The sequence below is a fragment of the Diprion similis genome, chromosome 1 (assembly GCF_021155765.1).
Source record: "Diprion similis isolate iyDipSimi1 chromosome 1, iyDipSimi1.1, whole genome shotgun sequence".
NCBI classification, from domain to species: domain Eukaryota; kingdom Metazoa; phylum Arthropoda; class Insecta; order Hymenoptera; family Diprionidae; genus Diprion; species Diprion similis.
The window spans coordinates 7,548,743-7,568,271 of NC_060105.1; the positions used below are offsets into that span (position 1 = coordinate 7,548,743).

The following is a 19,529-nucleotide window of genomic DNA, read 5'->3' on the forward strand; positions in this document are numbered from 1 at the left end:
AAAAAACAAAAAAATTATCTTACCGGGGATATTTTCGAATGTCACATAATTAAGGTCAAAGTTTTAAAGATTTCATGATTATTGTAATCACAATAACCGCGATATGATTATGAACGATTACAATAATAAAGAATGATTAGTAAATTGCATACATTTTCATGATTACAACGCGATTAAATTGATTACAAAATTACTACAATAAGGGGTGACAGAATGACTGATTTATCGGCCGACCCCTCGAGTTCAATCATTTCGAACGTTCTAATGACAAAACCTTTCCTCAAATTGTTGATCAGTTTAGTTCGCCTCATTCGAATTTGCTGACATTTACAGTCGTGTTCAAAGTAATTGTAAAAATTTCATCAGAGCTGTATAAGTTTTTCAAAACAGTTATTTTTTTCTTCGTTCCCATATTTTACTTCGTCAGACTTTAGATCCCATTCATCCTCATTGCGAATCAACTCGAAGTCCGGTCAGTTACAAGAAGAAATTTCTGCATCAACAATTTCCAGGGACTAAAAGTTCTCGTTGCGAGCCCTAAACCAAGGAAGGGAACGAAACCCTCGATGCAAGGGTTGAATCAAACGCTGCAAATGTCCAGCGGCCCAAAATGGCGTATAATTAAAGGTAATTTAAGCCCAGCTGTAGAGTTCAATTAGCGAGTAAAGCCCGAGGTCCGGATCAGTTTTGGCCGTGAGTTTTCGACTCTGCGCAGACGGGGGTGGGAGGCAAAGAAGACGAGGAGGAAAACAACGTCACGATCATCCGTTTGCCCCGCGAGCACCGCCACCTTCTATGGGGAAGTTTGATTCCCGTATTCATGCAGCGTATGAGGTCCGGAAACTGAGCGTTCTCGGAGGGCCGAACTCGACCCTTCCGGTTTCCCGACTCTTCCACACCCGAATAGTTCACCGTCGTACGTTTTGCGTTAAACCGGCCGGAAATTCGGCGGGAAAATTCAAAGCCGTCTCCAAACTGTTTATCGAAAATTCGCAAATACACCCTTGCATATAGGTATATTAGACTGTACCGAAAAATCGAGTTTTGCAGAATTTGAAGCTGTTCGGTCATTGTCTTATAGAGGATACAAAATGAGAGCAATGCTAAGAATCGTGTTGAGATCGGTTCGTATTTAGGGGTCGTGGAAATCAAAAATGTGTTTTTTGGATGGTTGATGTCGTTTTCAGACATGAAAATTTATTGCTCGAACGTGTTACGTTATCGTTACGATTTTTTGTTAAAACTCAGCAAAATACATAATATTTAATATTTCAAAGCTGTTAGGAAATTGATATTCATTTACTGTTATGATCGTTAAGCGAAATTTCTAACGAGTCGATTTTCATTTCTTCAAAAATAGGTTACGTTTTTCTGTAATCCAACTGGATGTTATGGTAAGTTTTAGTTTTAGAATAATGTACAGTACATAGAAGAACAGTAATTGATGAAAAGTTTTCAAATTTAAACTGCTGTTAACGTAAATAATTGAATTTTCTGGAAATATTATCAGAAACGATTTTACATTTTTCAGGATATATTAATTTTTTTACGGTGACAGAAGCGAAAAAAAAAGGAGAGTTGAAAAGTACGAGTACAAATTTGTAATCTCAAAATATATTAATTACTGAATATCGTATATACTTCAGGGATATGAATACATAGGTACTCTTAAAAATCGAATCAAATTCGCGCGCGATCGCATCGTAAAAATTTTTATTTCGCGTTCCAGAGTCAATATACATTGCATTCCTGTTGCCATTTCATTATTTTTTCCCGTCAATTACCATATATATTATATAGAAAGGGATTTTTGGGGCAGGAAAAACCAATCAGCTAAGCGAAGTTTCGTTGCTTCAGGGAAGAGGAGGAGAAGGAGGAGGAGGAGGTGTTGAGATGAAGGGGCGGATGAAAGGGGGTGAAATCCATGATGTAAACTTAGTTAGGTGAAACTTTGCGCTCATAACTGGGTGATTATATCGACTCACTGTTCGGCAATTAGGCGCGACTGCTTGGCAGGGTAACGATAATTTGACAACAGCTTTGAGCCGACATCGTATCGCGTACATCATGCGATGCCCGGGAACGGATAGGGGGAAAGGAAGATAGAGAGAGGGAGGTAAGGATATTTGTATTGTGATTCGCGTTAAAGTCTTATCGGCTAAAGTGTGCCTAATACACCAGGATGACAAAGTTTTCCTTGTTAATCCTGACCTGTTCGGTTTCGATTAGGCGCAATTTTCAAGCCAGCTGAATTTCCGGCCCTGCATTCCTCGTCATTTCACGCGCCACTGTCGTTTGTTCAAAAATATTAGGCGAGCGATGCAGGGTGAAAAATCAGAGGCAAGAATAGCGATTAAAAAACGGTAATATCTTGAGCAACGAAAAGAGAAGCAAAAGAGCAATTATCCACACGGTAATAAAAACAAGGACGAGGATATTTCGGTCCTTTGCTTCTCGAAATTTCATCCCTTCGCCGTAAAATACCAAAATTTTTCCAGCACCCACCGCGGTCGTGAAAATTTAACTTTAAAAGTCAGCGCGTAGTGACGTTAAAGAAACAAAAATTGTTCCGACACCTGTGAAGAGTGTAAAAAAAAATCGTAAACGAATCTTGAAATTTATCGAAATCATGCGACCAAATATTTCCCTGAAAATTAGAAAAACTTTATGAATTTCAGAGACTCGATTTTCGTATGACAACTAGAGTCAGTGCTGGATGTTTTTCGGCCCATTAAATCCCGCGTTTGCTCTCAACTTGCGAGCTTTGCGAGCTTGGCCGTGGAACTGACTACACGTCACATTTCCACAGCTTGTTACTCTAACGCTTGAAGATTATTTCCGGACGCTATTCAAACCGCTACGTCATTCGGTGACCGCAATCCCGGCTTTACGCCACAGTGACGTTTATCATACTATGGCCAACGCGATTTCCTCACGACGTTTGTGACCTCGGTCCAAAATTTTTAAAGTCAACATATTTTTATCGTAGGATACGTGCAAGTTTGTACTAAAAATTTTCTTCGTACCTCATTTGTAGATTTTAATATATATTCAGGGTGACCATAAATTTTTGGGAAAAAAATTCCACGACATTTCCAGGAACTAAAATGCAATTTCCCTGACATTTCCCGATTTCTAGTAAGTTACTAAAACCTAAATCGTTCAGGTTATAAACTCCATATTCCGTTAAAATTCAATTCGAATTGACGAAAAATATTGCGTACAAAAAATCAGTTTAAGCTAATTTATTTTCTCGACGGGAAAAAGTAAACTTGCTACCGAAAAAAATCATTTCTTATTCCCATGATGAAAAGCTGATATTTTCATTAATTTCCATGACCATATTAAAAATCCCCAGACAATTCCAAGGTTTTCAAGTGTATGGCCACCCTGAATACAAGCAATGACGACGATTTTTCAAAAATATTTCGTTAGGTCAACGCTGCTAAATTTCAACTGCGTACAAACGTATCAAAAGAAAATGTGTTTGTTGAGAAATATTATAAAGCCAGCAAAAAAGCGAGCTGATTTCCAAGTAAATTGTTACAAGACTCATCTAAAATCCAGAAAAAAAAGATCATGAATAGACGGAGAGGATATAGAAGAGAGAAGGAGAGATTCTCTTCTCGCAGATAATGAAAAATTTCCCGTCAACCGTTGTACCTACTGCCGCGGCTCGATCTGCACCCACCCGCGGTAACTTTTCATAAACTTAAATGGACGAAATTAAATTTGATGTTGGCGTTACTCGAGAGGGGCTTCCTATAAACTGAAAAGTTGCCTCCGGTAAGTTAGAATCGCCTCGTAAACCGTCCGGCACTTCGATACATGTATAGACATGTATAGACCGTCTGCTTGCTGCTCCCCCCCCCCCCCCCCCCTCTTTCCTCAACGTACGCCTTCTTCACTAAACCCTCGTTCGAACCCCGCGGAATTACGTCGTTCCGTCATCCCTTACACCGGTAGGCATATAAGAATGATCATCTTCTCGAAGGGAGAAAGGATAGAGAGATAGAGAGAGAGAGAGAGAGGATGAGAGGAAAGGTTTAGCTATATCGTGTGCAAAATTGTATAATAATTGTTACAATTTTTAAGTAATGAAAATCTACATTCTTGAACAAGAAGAGAAAAATAAATTTCCAAGATAATTATGAACCCTGAGCAGATGCGAGTTATTCGAAATTAAAAATGAAAGTATCAGTTATTCCATCGATAATTGTGAAGAAACGAATGTCTAATAATATACCTTGGAAATAAGAAAGGCTAGCACAATCATTGTCAATATTTGATCGCAGCGAGAGCGAGGAGCGCGGAAAGTTCAGAGTAAATAAGTAAAAACCGTAATATATATATATATATATATATGTATATCTTTCCAATATGTTTATATACTGCAGAAACGTGTGACGGAGGTAGCAAATGAAGGAAAACACAATTCAATATTGTGGCGGGATATCGCGAACCGTCGTGAATGCGTGACAATTAACGCGAAGCACGGATTCGGAAAATCACTTACAAGCGAGCCGTGACGGCGGAGAATTGCGAAATGAGATTGCGGTCCGCGCAAAAGGAACTCTCGCCTATATACATACATACGGTAATATAAAGAGAAGTTACCGTGATAAAATATTGTTAATTAAAAAAAATAAATAAAGAAAGAAAAATCGTACACTTCGTTCATTGCACCCTGCTCCTTGCACCCTTCGATCCTTCACACCTAAACAGCCTTGGAAAGAGAAATTGACTGTTGAATGAAAAGAATCAAGAATTGTACCATCGCAAGAAAAAATTGTAACCTTAAGCTATTAATTTAATGTCAGAAAGACTCTTCCAAAGCTATTATTATACGAGTTGCTCATATTCGTTTTTGCAAATGCAGAAATACGTTGAGGGTCATCGTCGAAAAAAATTTTCACCTCCCTATCGCGTGTCCAGTTTTGTTTTACATTTTTCGTATTTTGAAACAAATAAAACCAATATGCATTGACTCAACACTGTCCGAATAAGGTTAAAAAAATTTTGAGTGAGTACAAAATCACGAGATAATTGAAAATTAAAAAACTTATCTCTAATCCTGTTTCTTTCTAATTTTTTCCTACTGTAATAAATACGATTTTTATTCATTTGAGCAGACAGAATAGCTCGAAGGATTTGCGCCGGCTATAATCTTGAAAGAATATCGACGAAGAACTAGCGGAATTTGTTCTGAAAATTTGAGAATTCACGGCGGGCGCTCGTATATAAGCAAGCAGCGAGCGGGCGGATAAAATCGGCGAGAAAAATTCAAGCCACGAAGCATGCGGATGCTGTGTGGGACCTTTTTTACGACGCTACTCGAAGCTTGACCCGCCTCCCAATTTTCCAAAGCTTGTCGAGGAAGTACGCTCTTGGAAGTAAGCCTCGTCGACCTGTGTATACCCATCCAGAGAGAGAGAGAGAGAGAGAGAGAGAGAGAATTTATCCTAGACTTATAAGTTTGAAAAGTTGGAAATTTTCTGCACGCAAGATTAGAAATAATTTTTTCAACCAAATTCTCCGAGTTTTCAGATTAAAAACGACGAGAGTTTGTTTGCGTATTTTAAGTTAGTGAATTTTGTATGTAGAGGAAATGTGAAAAATATTAATTATGTACACGATTATTGATTTATGGCGGAAAGAGGCGCGTCGAAAAAGTTTACAAGCCTCAGAGTTCGATTTTGTTTATCGGTTTTTGGCATCACATACATTGAAATAGACTTTCACCCTCTTTTATAATTATATAATTTAAAAAATGATGGGCATATACGTATATTTTTATTCTGTTTAAATTCTGATCAATTACTTATAACTGCAATTACGAATTCGAAAGGAACATATGAGCTTGCTGCTGTTGTTACATAACGATTGTCATGTAACGTGTGTGATAGGAAAACTGGATGAAAACATCGCGATTTTCAATTCTGCTGTTACATGTATACCCACGTGCTTCGTAAATGAAGCGCGGATGCACAATAACCGTAAATTGAAGAGAACTTTTCGCATCGAAAAGCTGCAGCAGCCTGACAATAACGCAAGATTTACCTCCTCCCTTCCTTTTTGCGATATTATATGCGGTACACATTCGTAATACAAACACGTTTCGGGGTTCTTTCGAATTCCATATTGATAATAGCCTCGCGAACGAGGTATATCTGCACGGGAGAGAATGAAAAATAAACAAATAAAGAAACGTAGCTTGTAAATGAAATTGAAACGGTGCTTTTTGCAGGAGAGAGAGAGAGAGAGAGAGAGATGAAAAAAATTATACAATATTTTTGCGAGCTATCTCCTTCCGTTTTTATACATATACATATATACATATATTATATTATACGCGGAGTTATATTAAAAGTGTGTTTTTAACGATTGGTTTTTCATTCCGAATATTCATTTTAAACAATTCAATTTTCTTTTTTCTTTCCAGCTCTTCCTTGCAGATACTTCTATTTTCCTTTCAAATAATTGAACCCGACTGAAAAAGCATTTAGTATATTTCTATGCCGGGTCGCGGTGGCGAGAACAGCCATCGCAGGATGCGGGAAGAGGGCGCAACTTCCAGTTCATAAAATTATTCAATTATCGGGTTTTTCCCTCCGCTTCGCCGGCGGATGGTGCTTCGCGGAAAACGACTCAATGAAAATAGAACGTTTCATGCTGCACCGAGTCACTGCACAGACTGCACGCCGAGTCATAGAAAAGGAATATTGCCTCGTTGTAACCGAGTTGAAAGTTACTAAAAATTCAAGATTATTAATCCAGAGGAATACCGCGATCTCAAAATCAGCACTAAAATCTGTGTAGATATTTAAAAAAAAATCTGCTACCATCAAAACGCGAGGAACCTTGCGAAGATTTTTGTCTAATTGTAAGACAATTCGACACCTTATTTCTATAATTAAATACGCTGAGACCAGATCAATTTACGGTAGAAATTACTAAGCTTTTCTCTCATGATAACAACGTCCCAGGTAGAAATCAGCGGTCAGCACTAGGCTAGAAATAATCGATGCATTGATTAATCGACTCAAAAAAAAATCATCGAACACGAATGGATTGAATCGTAAAAAACTAATCGATTTTTTTTTTTTTTTTTTTTTTTGATGCGACGCATAAAAAAAAACGCATATAGTAAGCACACGTGTCGCAAAACAGCGTGAAACGTTTTGCGTTATTGTCCGAAACGTACGGCAATTAATGGAAACGCATCCTGCATCGGGTTGTTTGACGTTCAAGCCGTTCCATGATCTCGTTAATTAACAAAAACTCCGTCAGTCCCTGATATTTACACTTACCTGTATACGCAGTTGCGTGTTTACAGATAAAACATGGTTAAAAATGGATAAAACTTTTTGCATGGTTACTTGCTTTTTCTCACGAGGCTGAAGTTATTAACGTTATTGGAATGATTAACGTTTCGGAAAATCGTTATTTCACAGTTGCAGGAACTTATTTTGAAGCTTAACTATCTCAAAGTCACTATAAACTTGCAAAATAGCTATTTTGCACCCCAATGTATCGTTACGTCAGTCTTACTATATAGATAATTTTTTATCTCGGTTCAAACGAGCGACAAATGACGTTCTATTTTCTGTTCTTTAATTCCTTAATTATTTTTAACTCCCTTGTTAAAAAAAGGTCATAATTCAACATCCGCGGCAGCCAATTTCTCAGCAGATTTCCCTCGGTTGAAGTGAAAAAGAAATAAGAAAAACTTAGACGAATTTTTTTCCACAGTCGTCTAAGCTGGAAATTTAAATACATTTAGTCCCTAGTAAAATTCTGAAATTTTTTACCTTTCGGAATGAGTGATACGAAATTCGTGGGTATGGATTTCCGCCTATAATTCCTGTATTGCACAAAGTAAACGATCGTCCAAATGATGGTAACAACTGGCATCCACATCGTAAAATATATATAAACTATATATGATAATTATTTCTCAACACATTATAATAAAAAAAAAAAAAAAAATGAAACTATAAGACTGAGAATACGACCCTGAATAAAAACCCTTGCAATTCGATTACCACCCCCTAAAGTCGATTATGCAATACGAGAATCGTTGTGAAGATAATGAAATAGGAATCGTCGCATAACGCGTGCGTATAATTGTAACCTCGGGGTGAATTTTCAGATCGTTTGATCTAATTAAGCGCGACGAATTCCTTCACACTCGTTGTTTCGTCGTTAATCGTTGTAACGTTTCCCTCGAAAGTTTGGATATCACGCCGGTACTTTCGTTTTCGTTTTACACATGACACTGGCCCTCGTCCAAAGCCACGTGCGTGAAATTCACGGCGATAAAAACGCAATGAATTCGCGAATTTCCTCAGATTCGCGCGCGATTCGTTTCCGACCTGCACTAATACTAAAGTTATCCGAGGGAGCTTCTTACCGACTCGTAAGTCCGCCCTACATACTGCAGCATGCGTATATGTATAGCTGCGCCATGCATCGGCTAACTCAACTAACCCTACCTGCCTCGTCTAATACGATCAAGTGGTACGAGGCGTGTCGAGAAGGCGATCTATCGCTATCTTATTGGCAACTAAGCCCTTGCTTGGGCTAATTATATCAGGGATAAGCTCGGCCATACGGCGACACGCGGCGCTGAGTGTGAGATTGAAGATAAATAACCTCCGACGAGTTTTTGATATTCCGGAAAAATTTTTGATTTTTTGGGAGCGGGGTTGAAATTTCGAATTTGGAGAGTTCGCAGAGCGCCAATTTCCGAATTTTTTATGTTGAGACTTGAAATGAAGAAATCACACTTTGGTTTAAAGTTTAGAAATTTTCCAAGATTTTCAGTTCTGTGAATTTCTGGCTTGGTCAAATTTCACCACATCGATCTTTCCTTGTTTTCTCGATTTTCGATATTTTTACGTTCGAAATCCTGAAAATTGTAATTTTCGGGTTTTCGGAATTTTTTTACCCAGTTGTTGTTGAGTAAACTACGCCGTGTGAGTATATTTTATTTCGCCAAATTTTACTCTATCGAAACTTTATTTTTAGAAATTTTGCTCTATCGGAACTTTACTTTTCGGAATCCTGCATTCCGGAACTTTGAGCCGTCGGGTTTCCGACCATTCGAAACTTTGTTGTTTCGTAAAAGTTTGATTTCTTTACTCCAAGTTTCGCCCCCAAATAATACGGAATTAGGCGCTTTCGGAACTTTTCAAATTCGGAACTTCGACCCCGCCCAGAGTTTTCAACTACAATCCCATTACACCGAACTCCTTTGATTTCCGAGTGCTTATTCGTCTTTATTCGCATATCAAACATATTCGCCACGATTCAAACCTCCCGGATTAAATTAAGAAGAATTCACTAGCATAAATATTATTTTTTTTCTGACATTTATATTCAATCATAAGATCACGATCTATAACGTAGGAGTACTCGTATATCATCCGGGAATCTTATTCTCCGAAATTAAAAGTTGATATTAAATTACACTCATTTTATGAGATTGAATCGATAATGAAAAAGTCGTAAAATACTCTTCTCAAACATCAACTGGAGACTCAATATAACGAGTGTAAGTCTTCTTCGTAACGTAAATTGATACTATGATTGATGTAAGCAATAAAAAAAAATTTATTCACGATACTTCGTAAATTGAAAAAAATGAACAAAAGTGAAAAATCAGCTGAGTGCGATCTTCCACATAACGTAGAACGTTCATCCTTTGACAGAACCTTTTTTTCAACTTAAACAAAGTTTTTAAGGGGTTCCATGGTGGAAAATCGCAAATTATTTTTTTCCGCAACCCCCTAATGTACTTATAATACCTAAATATTATTGATATTAAAACAAAAGGGAAAAGAACATCTTCTTCACGAATATAACGAGCTGAACAAATTAAATTTTACCAAGGATAGAAAATATTTGCGATTTATTCATGTTGCATATATATTGCGTGGCATTTTTTCAGCCGCATACCGATCGCCTTTTCGCGTATTCCAAATCAGTCTACAAGCTATTCCTAGTTGATTTCCAAATTTCCAATTTTCATTTTCAACTTTTACATTTGCTTTCCAATTTTTTTTTTCTCACCGCCGTTGCTAAGTGCTTCGATCCACTTTTTCCTTTTCTCTACATACTACAACCCCGTTATTCGCATCCTCCGACCACACCACCGCTGCAGAGAAAAGAAAGAGAGAAAATAGAGGGGCGAGGTGGATGGGAAAGTGTTATTAAGAAAAAAAAACAAAAAAAAAAAAACTGCGGACAAAAAATTTCAGCCATGTTACCGAAAAAAATGAAGTTCCCGTCTCGAAATTGTGTTATGACTAAGAATAATTCGGCCGAACCGTTAAAATCAAAATTTAGGAAAAGAGAAAACACAGTTCAAATAATCTCCAAAATTGTTATTTTAATTAGGTACCTGATTGATAACGAATACAGATCGAATAATCAATGTTTTACCGACAAACATACACTTTTTCTCCAAGTTTGAATATTTATTTTTTTTGTCTCCAAATGTATAAATTTTTATTACTTTCAACAAATTTTTATTTCAAACTTTTTTCACTTGGCTGCAAACTACTTTCAGTTTCAGATTTCTTACTCAGCCATTTTCGAGATCATCGCAGAAGTTTGTCGGACAGTCCAACAGACACTTTCCATTTCACGGCGACGAAAAGTATCGGAAAAAAGTGTTTTTCCGGCTTATTTCTCTCATCCTAACGTCCGATTCGACAGTTCAGCCAATTCATCGTAAAACTTGGACAGGCAAACTAAATACACACCACGAACAGACATATATATATATATATATATGCATAATAATTTCTACGAAACGACGCTGAAACTGATGAAGGAGGCGGTTGATATTAGCAGCAGCAAGGACAGGTTTGCTTGTACAACGTTATACAATGTGCTCAGCTAATACGAAGGTGCAAGATTGTTTTGCCGGTGTTTAAAGATGCTCTCGTAGATGCCAGGCGATGTTATACGGAAAGACGCGAACCATCCTCTAGGATGTTTGACGTGAGCGTTAACGAGCTCGGTTTCCACATCTCACTATGCGAAAGCTAGTTCGTTGGCTCTGCGGTAGAGAAGGGTGGTGGGTTCAGTGGATTGGTCACGGGTCACGGGTCATGGGTCACGGGTCACGGGTCACCAAGGGCTCTCCGCATCATGCTGCAAGGGCTCAACTCAAGGATGCGAAACTCGGTAGTAAGACCGACGCGAATTGGACAAAATATTGAAACAGCCTCAAGTTTCGGGGGTAAAACTTTTTCATTTCTGCTTTCACCCCGAATATCGTATGAAAAAATTCCCGAGATTAACGCTGAGATTCGATCAGCTGTTGAAGATAAAAGAGGGAGAAAAAAGACGGAAACGTACTGCTTTTGGCATGAAAATCTCGATTGAAGTTGATGAAAAGATGAAACTGTACAACGATGAAGGGATTTTTTACCTCGGAAAGCGTGATATCTGAATTACTGTGAGAATCGTCTTGATGATTAATGTCAATAATTACCGCGTGATATCACGTGAGTTTTCAATAAACATTGAAGACGAAACGTGTACGAATCAGAGTAATCAACGTGGATAGGAAACATAAGTATTTTGATAGATACATTGGTAATAATATTCAACGTGGATGATTACCGAGTCAGTTTACGTTAAACGTGAATAATTAAGAGGGTTAATACTTCCGAAATTATATAAGCATCGGCGTAGATGGGCACTAATAACCTGACCCTCACCCTCGGGCGAAATCTTGAACCGATATATAATTGTGCCGAATACCTAATGCGTATATTAGTTTACGCATTCAACAGCAAACGAGACGACGTGACTCGGTTCTCCCAGTTCACCAAACGAACGAAAATTAACAACATTGATGATGGGTGCCTGAAACGCAAACCGGATAATTTACACGTAATGAATATGAAAAAAAAAAACCAACCAAAAAAAAGAAAACTCCGCCAAATTGCATCGCACATTTTTTCAGAGGCAATGAGAAAGTTGCATTTGGTGTATTTTTGCGATCTCTGATCCAAAACTACAATGGAAAATATTACCTCAAGAAATAAGAGACCGCAATTCATCCCCGTGGTCAGTTTCGATCTATTCCATGGTCTAAGGGCCTCGTTCAGCTCGCCTGGAGTATAATTGGCATTTATATCGTGCGGTTACGCCGCGATTCTATTATTTAGTCATCGATTTTTCTCTTTTGTCTTGGTAGGTACAGCCCGAGTCATTTTTTCGTTGATTCATTCATTTATGTCATAATTCGTTCGTTCGTTCTACTTTGAAACTCACGATTGATCCATTTCGCTGTCTTATTGTCAGAGAAAAAAGTACAACATGCAAAACAAAGGAGCGAAGAACGAACGAGTGGCTATTGTATATATGAATTGAAATTCCAAGATCCCGCAGCTGTATCGGGCTTTGAACAGAGATGCGTGTCGATGATTTGACGCGACGGGCGCCGCCTGGTGTCTATGCAACCCGACATACCGGGCTGTCGCACATCGGCAGGTGCGCAAGGGGCATCGAGACCGTAATTTTGGATTTTGCATTATTTTTGAGACTGGATTGTATCTTGTAGTCCACGATAAAAGTTTATATTTTAGACCAATAATTGGCTCGGCACCAGGTAATCGATCCTACATTATTACGTGTACAACGCTTGACCTTTCTAGGAGTAACGAATCATCTTGAGCCTTTCAATTATCGAGCTCGTGATTAGAAGACGAAAGTAGAAAAGAACGAACGAGAAAGAGAACAAAAATGATGAAAAAAAGAAAGAAAAAAATAAGTAAAAAATAAAAAAAAAGAGTTGCGCGGAGTAAATTGTACAGTTACGATCCTCCCGGGAATGAAATTGCACCGGCAAACTTGTTGATTAAAACCCGTGCGTACGTGATGAAACTAAAGTAGTGGTGGAGGAGTAGCGTCAATTCACTCCGAAATTTCATACCTGTAACGCGACTTTGTTAGCTGGGCAGGAAATTCAAAAATCATAGCCTACATGGAAATGAAAACGCGGGTCGAGTCTGTAGTTTGTTTATTTATTTATTTTTTTTTTCTTGTTTTTTTCCCTTTACTGAAAAAATTTACCTCCGTATAAAACTAACGTCAATTTTTTCCCGAAATTTTATTACTTTCAACCATCCAAAAAAGTTGGGGATTTATCATGAGAACATATACATGTTTGAGGTAGAAGGATTTTCCTAATCTAAAATATTTCTGTACAGGAGAAAAAAGGTGGAGATGGTGTTTGCTTGTATTATATATACATATGTGTATAAGATATTTTGAAGCCTGTTTGACTGATCATTTTTTTGGTTAAAGAATAAAAAATATACATATATAATTACGAGAATGTATGCTAAAAAATGAATATTCTTTCCTGCTCATGTGTGCATAAAAATTCGAATTTTCGCCGGGATGAAAGTGGAAGCTGAGACCGCAGAAGACGAAGACTAAGAAGAAGTAGAAAAAGAAGGTGAAGAGGAAAAAGAAAAATAATCATTCCGGGGTCATCAAGGAGGGGAATGATTCGCGTTTCGCTGACACGGCGTAGCCGTTCCCGGGTCCCGTCGTCCCGGCCCTATTCACGAATCACGATTCTCATTATCAACTACAGAAGGTGTACAAGACGGGTGCAACTTCTCCAGTGTCACGATTTCCTCTCCGCTCTCGGTCCTCCGCCGTTGCCATTATCGCAAACTTACTTCAATTATGGCCGCAGCGAGTGCAAAACCGCTGCATAGCGTGAAATTGAAAACTATCGCCGAGTGTAAGGCAAGGATCTCTAACGCTTTAGCTTCGAGCATTTCGAACTCGACGAAGAACGCGCGTTGACGAAAGTAACGAACGCCGAGTGGCACAAGGAGTAGAAAACGTCAAACGGCACGTCTCGAAAGCACCGACCCTTACGCGACGACGAGCTTGCACCCCCCCCCCCCCCCCCCCCCCCCAACCACAGCCGTTTTTCATCCGCAACTTCGAAATGAGCTCTGTACGGCATAATGGTAGCGAGCACTTCCACCACTGCACCGCACCTCCACCTCGACCTCGACCTCCACCTCCGCAGTCGTTTGAAAAGGAGAATTGCGGAATTCTATACGGCTTGTGCAAGGCGCGATCACCAGCAGATGAATATGTGCGGCGCGATATTCTGCATATAGGTATAATAACTACGTGCATCCGAGTTGCGGAGAATTTCTTCACAGAGAGATGTTTTCATGATCACGTTTTCGAATGAGGCTGAAGTTGTTGGTAGCGTTACTTTAACGATGCACGTTTAGGACGATCGTTGCTTCGCAGCCTTAGGAATTGTCTGAAATTCAGTTGGTACGTCGTAGCGAAGAAGTGCGTTCATACTTTGAAACGCCAACTTGTCAAAGTAAAGTCAGCGTAACGTTACTAACACGGTGCATACTTATAAAAATCGTGATAGCACAATTTTATAAGGTGTGTCTAAAATTTTATGAACCGATAATAAAGCGGAAAATATAATTATATTTGGCCAACTCAACTTATAATTCAATAAGTTATTTTGAAACTAAAAAAGGGTGGATTTTTTATCGATACATCGTCAATGTCGGAAAAGATAACGTCACACTAATTTTAAATGCAGATTCTATACACTATAAAATTTCACTCGTGAAATTCGCAGCGGATCGTAATTATTATTATCATAATTACTGTTGCGACACTCGTAGTGAGAACGAATTTGTTTAATAATTACCAAGTAAAATTAGCAATAAATAAGAATTTAAATCAAATGAATAGTAATTAACTTAACAACGCAAATTACGGGTCTGACCACTAATTAATTGTGTCACAAATAAAATGTTTCTTTTTTTGTTTTTGTTAAATAAAAAAAACCAAATCTCGTTCCGCCGTATTTATGATCGCCATATGTGGCTCACACAAATAAACATCGGTTACGTCGATCAATTTCTCTGTTTACCGTAATTTTCAGCAGCTATTTGAATTTCATTATATGGATTAGTCTGTACAACATTAGTTTTATATAAATGAAAATGAGTAAAGAAGAAATGAAAAAACAATAGCTTGCATTGGAATCGGTCAGATTGAAATAAAAACTGCTGAATATAACAAATTGAATGATACCTTGCGCTGGCAAGCAAACTAACGTGTAAATCGCGCATTGAGCGTAAATTAAGCGCAAAGCAAAAAAATAGCAATACATGATACGATATTTATTAGCGTTACCTATTGCAGCTGTGATAATGAGTAAAAATTTTTAGAATAAATCTTGTACCGCATGCGCAGTTACGATACGATTAAATTGTACTTGTAACGGCACTAATCGGTGAAAATTCATCATGCAATATAGTGAAAAGTGACGCAAGGGTCTTGAGAAACCAGGAATTACCTTGAGGGTCCGAAAATAGTACCTACAGCTTAACCGGGCGTATAAAACATGTGTAGATATGTATCGTTCTTTCGCATCCTTCAACCCTTGCTTAATTTTCACCTCGTCCAAATTTATACCGCATCACGTGTACTATTATATATGTATATGTATATATGTACCTATATAATATTATATACGTATATACATATGAGAGCTCATTGTAGTCTTACTTCTGGGTGTTTATTATAATTTCGAGCATGATATATACGGTAAGGAGAAACGTACAGGATGTAGGTAATACACGTTTACATATATATGTATACACCCATATCCATTAACGCGGAACATTATTAGGTTATACACTGGATTTAAAAATAACTTGTTTGACCTACAATTAACTAAAGTTCCGCGGAACTTGACTGCCCGAATAGATTTCTTTATAGTTCATTGTGAACTTGATAATGGCCTCGAGCGAATTTATACTGTGATTATTATTACACCTTCGCCACCCTTGCCAGCGGATAATTCAGCAAATGTGAAATGAGACTCGAGTCGCAATATCAAGCGAACCAATTCATGTTGAAAAAATAATTTGAACATATACGTACTGCGTTACTATACAATAATAATTAATTTATTATACTTGTTGGATTATTTTTAAATTCTCGTTTTTTGAGTTACGCGCAGCGAATATTTATATCTACTCACACGATGCGTGTGATACTATGACTAATTAAACACGCTCGAGAACGAAGGGCTGCAATGGGAGAATTTTCGGCTACGCCAATCTCGTAAAAGAAATCACGCCCTGGTGATGTTGGAAAGTGAGGACGAACGCACAACGTGAGTTGCCCACCACGGCCACGTGCTTCGTGGAGAGTTAGGGGGACTTTGACGGGACATTAGAGCCGAGCTGTATATTCAAAATGTGGAACACGATCCTCCCTCGACGCGATAATAAGCCCTCGCCGTCAAGGGAAAAAAGGGGGAATCCTACCGCGTGTATGAGCAGACGCCTCGTCGGTTTTCGTAACGCGAATATTGATGTATCGATATCTGCATATATATCCTCGCAAGGTTCGTAGAACCGGCGAAAGAGGGAAAGAAGAAAGAATAATGATCGTGAGTTGTGCTGTGTGTGCATCGAATGCCGAGTTTGACACGTGATAACATTAGATCAACGTCGAGTGACGCCCACTGTTAACGGCCGTCGTTAAATATCGTTATTCAGGCTTCAAGAAGACCAGTGTATATATAATACGGACCGACTTTGACGTACAAATTCAGCTCCGCTTTGTTGTAATTGTTATTGTTATTGTCTGATCGGAAGCTTAATTCAGCTCGTAATATAAATATTACCGAAAACATCATCGACGCAAATAAAGATTGAAATATTTTCAAACTGATGTATTACATCATTCATTGCTAAAAATTGAGCCGATGTGTAGGAAAATTTCCTGCCAGGTAACGCTTAACGAGCTATTCTAATGAGGAAATATGAAATGCTTTGATAAAATCTTTGTTGAATCCGTGCTACATGTGTATGAAACTATATACATTAGGGTCGTTGTTAGATGGTTTCTTTTGAAATTTCAATGTCGGATGGTCGTAGATCGGCTTTAAATATAAAAAAACAAATCTCTAAATTTTTCAGATTTCTATTTCGAGCCCCGAGTCGCCCTGCTGACCTTTTTTCGTACTTAATTCTTGAGCACGAGAATGAAATTCCCTAAACACCTTTTTCCTACACAATTGAAAATAATTGACGATTTGAAATTCAACAAAGATTAAACAACGTATAAAATACGACGTTATTATATAGCTTGAAAGATGATTAAAAAATAATATACCAAATTAAACCACCCACGGCTCGCGTGGAATATACGATCTACTGCAAGGAGAATAAGACAATGAGTATAAAAATCTGAAAAAATTAGAGAGCAATTTTTTCTACATTTGGAGCCGATTTATGATCATCCAGCATGATCTTCCATCTAACGACCACCCTAATGTACATATATTATTTTAATGGTTTTCTGAGATATACCTACGAACAGGAAACAAAGTGTACCTCTGCACAGGGATTGCATTTTGTCTTTTGTAGAAAATGTAAAGTTTATCAAAACTTATCAATTAACGCCAAGCTCATTGAATGAAATTCGGTGATGAAAAATGATAAATGTAAACGAGAATTGCATGCGTGCGTTTCACGGAATGAAGGAAAGCAAGAGTGATTAAAAAACGGAAAAGTTATTTGAGGAAAGGGTGCTGTTTGTGCGGAGAGCCTGGCGACAGGATAAACTGACAATGAGAAGTGAAAAAAGCTGGTGTGGGACGGACGAAAGGCGTTCGCGGCACAAGTTAAGCGGCGTGTCTCGAGTCGGTTAGTCGTTCGTTTCTGCGTACACCGTGTAATATCTACCTATAGTGTAAATGCCCTCGCTGTATAGAGAGAACCGAAATTATTACGTTCTCCTGGCGAGTGTCCAAAATCCCGCTGCCTGCCCCTGTCTATGGATTATTGCAACACCAGCCGGCGTCGTCGTCGTCTCTTGGCCTACATTGATTAACACAGGTCGCAAGCCAGCGAACGTAAGCAAGCGAGCAGCAGCTAAGTAAGCTCTAGACGAGTAGAATCGACGCCCTCGAGTGCAACCCTTATTATTTTTAACCGAACGCCAAGTCGTAGAGTTTGCAGTCAATTTAGAGCGATTATGCACGATGGACGATCACCGTTATTCTCGTTGTCATCGTTATTATTATAACAGGTGACCGCGTGTCGAAGATTCGCGACAGAACCACACGCGCCGACCAAATAAGCGATTTACTAATTATAGTCCGAAGCGATTTGTTCTCTAACAATAAGCTCTCGTTACGAAACGCTTCCCAGTATGTTTTTGGCGGGTCCGAAGGCCGTCTAGAAAGCTCGAATTCAACGTTTTTCCCCTTTTCTCTTACTTTCAGCTTTTTCGCTTGTATTGGCTTTCTGCAGGCTACGCGTCAGGCAGTCTAGCGGTCGCGACGCCTCGACACGAATCTCGGGAAATAACGGACGGATTTTAAAAACGTTCGATAGACACCCTCGACGCCCTCCTACCCTATACAATAGCAGTAAATTCTTACAGCGCGTTCCCAAATATGTCATACATAATCGGAAGCTGTAGTGACAATCCGTTGACAGCTGACATGAACCTAACGCAACGAGAAGGGGGGGGGGGGGGGGGGGGGGGGTATAAAGACGAGCGAGCTTATGAAACAAAACAAAACAAACAAAAAAAAAGAAAGAAAAAAACATCGACGCATCGTCGCAGATATCTCTTCTACGACTATAACTGTATATCTATATAATTTTGATTGAACATAATTTAGGATATAGCGTGGATGGATTTGTAACCACCTTGCTTACGAACGGGCATCCTCGCCGCGGCAACGATGCTCCGGGGTTGATTCCTGCTCTTGTAGAGGGGATGGAGGGCGGAGGGGCGCTAGGCACTGCACCCTGAAGTTAGGGGTTGAAAACCTGGTATCCTCTCGAACCGCTCCACCTCAATGATAGCCGGTAGACCTGCTGACACCTGGTCCGAGCGGTTGAGGGTGCATCGACGTTTAGAATGACGACGACTGACGATGAGCCACTGAATTAAAACACCCCGAGAGAGAAAAACAAGAAAACAACCACCGACAACTGAACGTCGTCGCACCGTCGTCGCTCTTTGACTCGCGAATATTTCTTTCCTCACTGTCGTTTGATTTCGTTTATTGTAAATTATACATGCGTCCTGTGGTTACTTTTTTTTTGTTCTTTTTAGTTATTTATTCGTTTGCTATTATATTTTAGAGTCAATTTAATATACATAAACACACACACACCGTAGGCCCTCGCCAATATGGCGTCACGCGAGTTTAGCAGCCGGAAAACTGACTACGGACGATGGTTTGATTGGTCGATCGTACACCCGTGACGTCAGACCTCAATGCGGGGTACGAAACTCAACGTAGCCAGCTTCGGACCGTCAGCCACCCTTCGTCGCTGCTCTGCAGCCTATATAGCTATACAAGTATACACGAGAAGCTTTCGCGGTAATTCACTCACACTATGTGGCCTCAGGGGCGCTACCCTCCGGCTGGAGCTTGGCGCTCTCTCGCGGCGAACCCTCGGAAC

At 39.0% G+C, this 19,529-nt stretch overlaps 1 protein-coding gene across 1 annotated transcript in view; it reads right to left on the minus strand.

Moving 5' to 3' along the window:
• The window catches only part of LOC124407311 (disks large 1 tumor suppressor protein), a 361,750-nt gene extending 342,605 nt beyond the window's left edge, over positions 1-19,145 (minus strand). The window contains exon 1 of the mRNA XM_046883436.1: positions 18,765-19,145. Within this exon, the coding sequence (XP_046739392.1) occupies positions 18,765-18,783 (19 nt within the window). The 5' untranslated portion in view covers positions 18,784-19,145. The remainder of the gene's footprint in view (positions 1-18,764) is intronic.
• Positions 19,146-19,529: the final 384 nt, after the last annotated feature.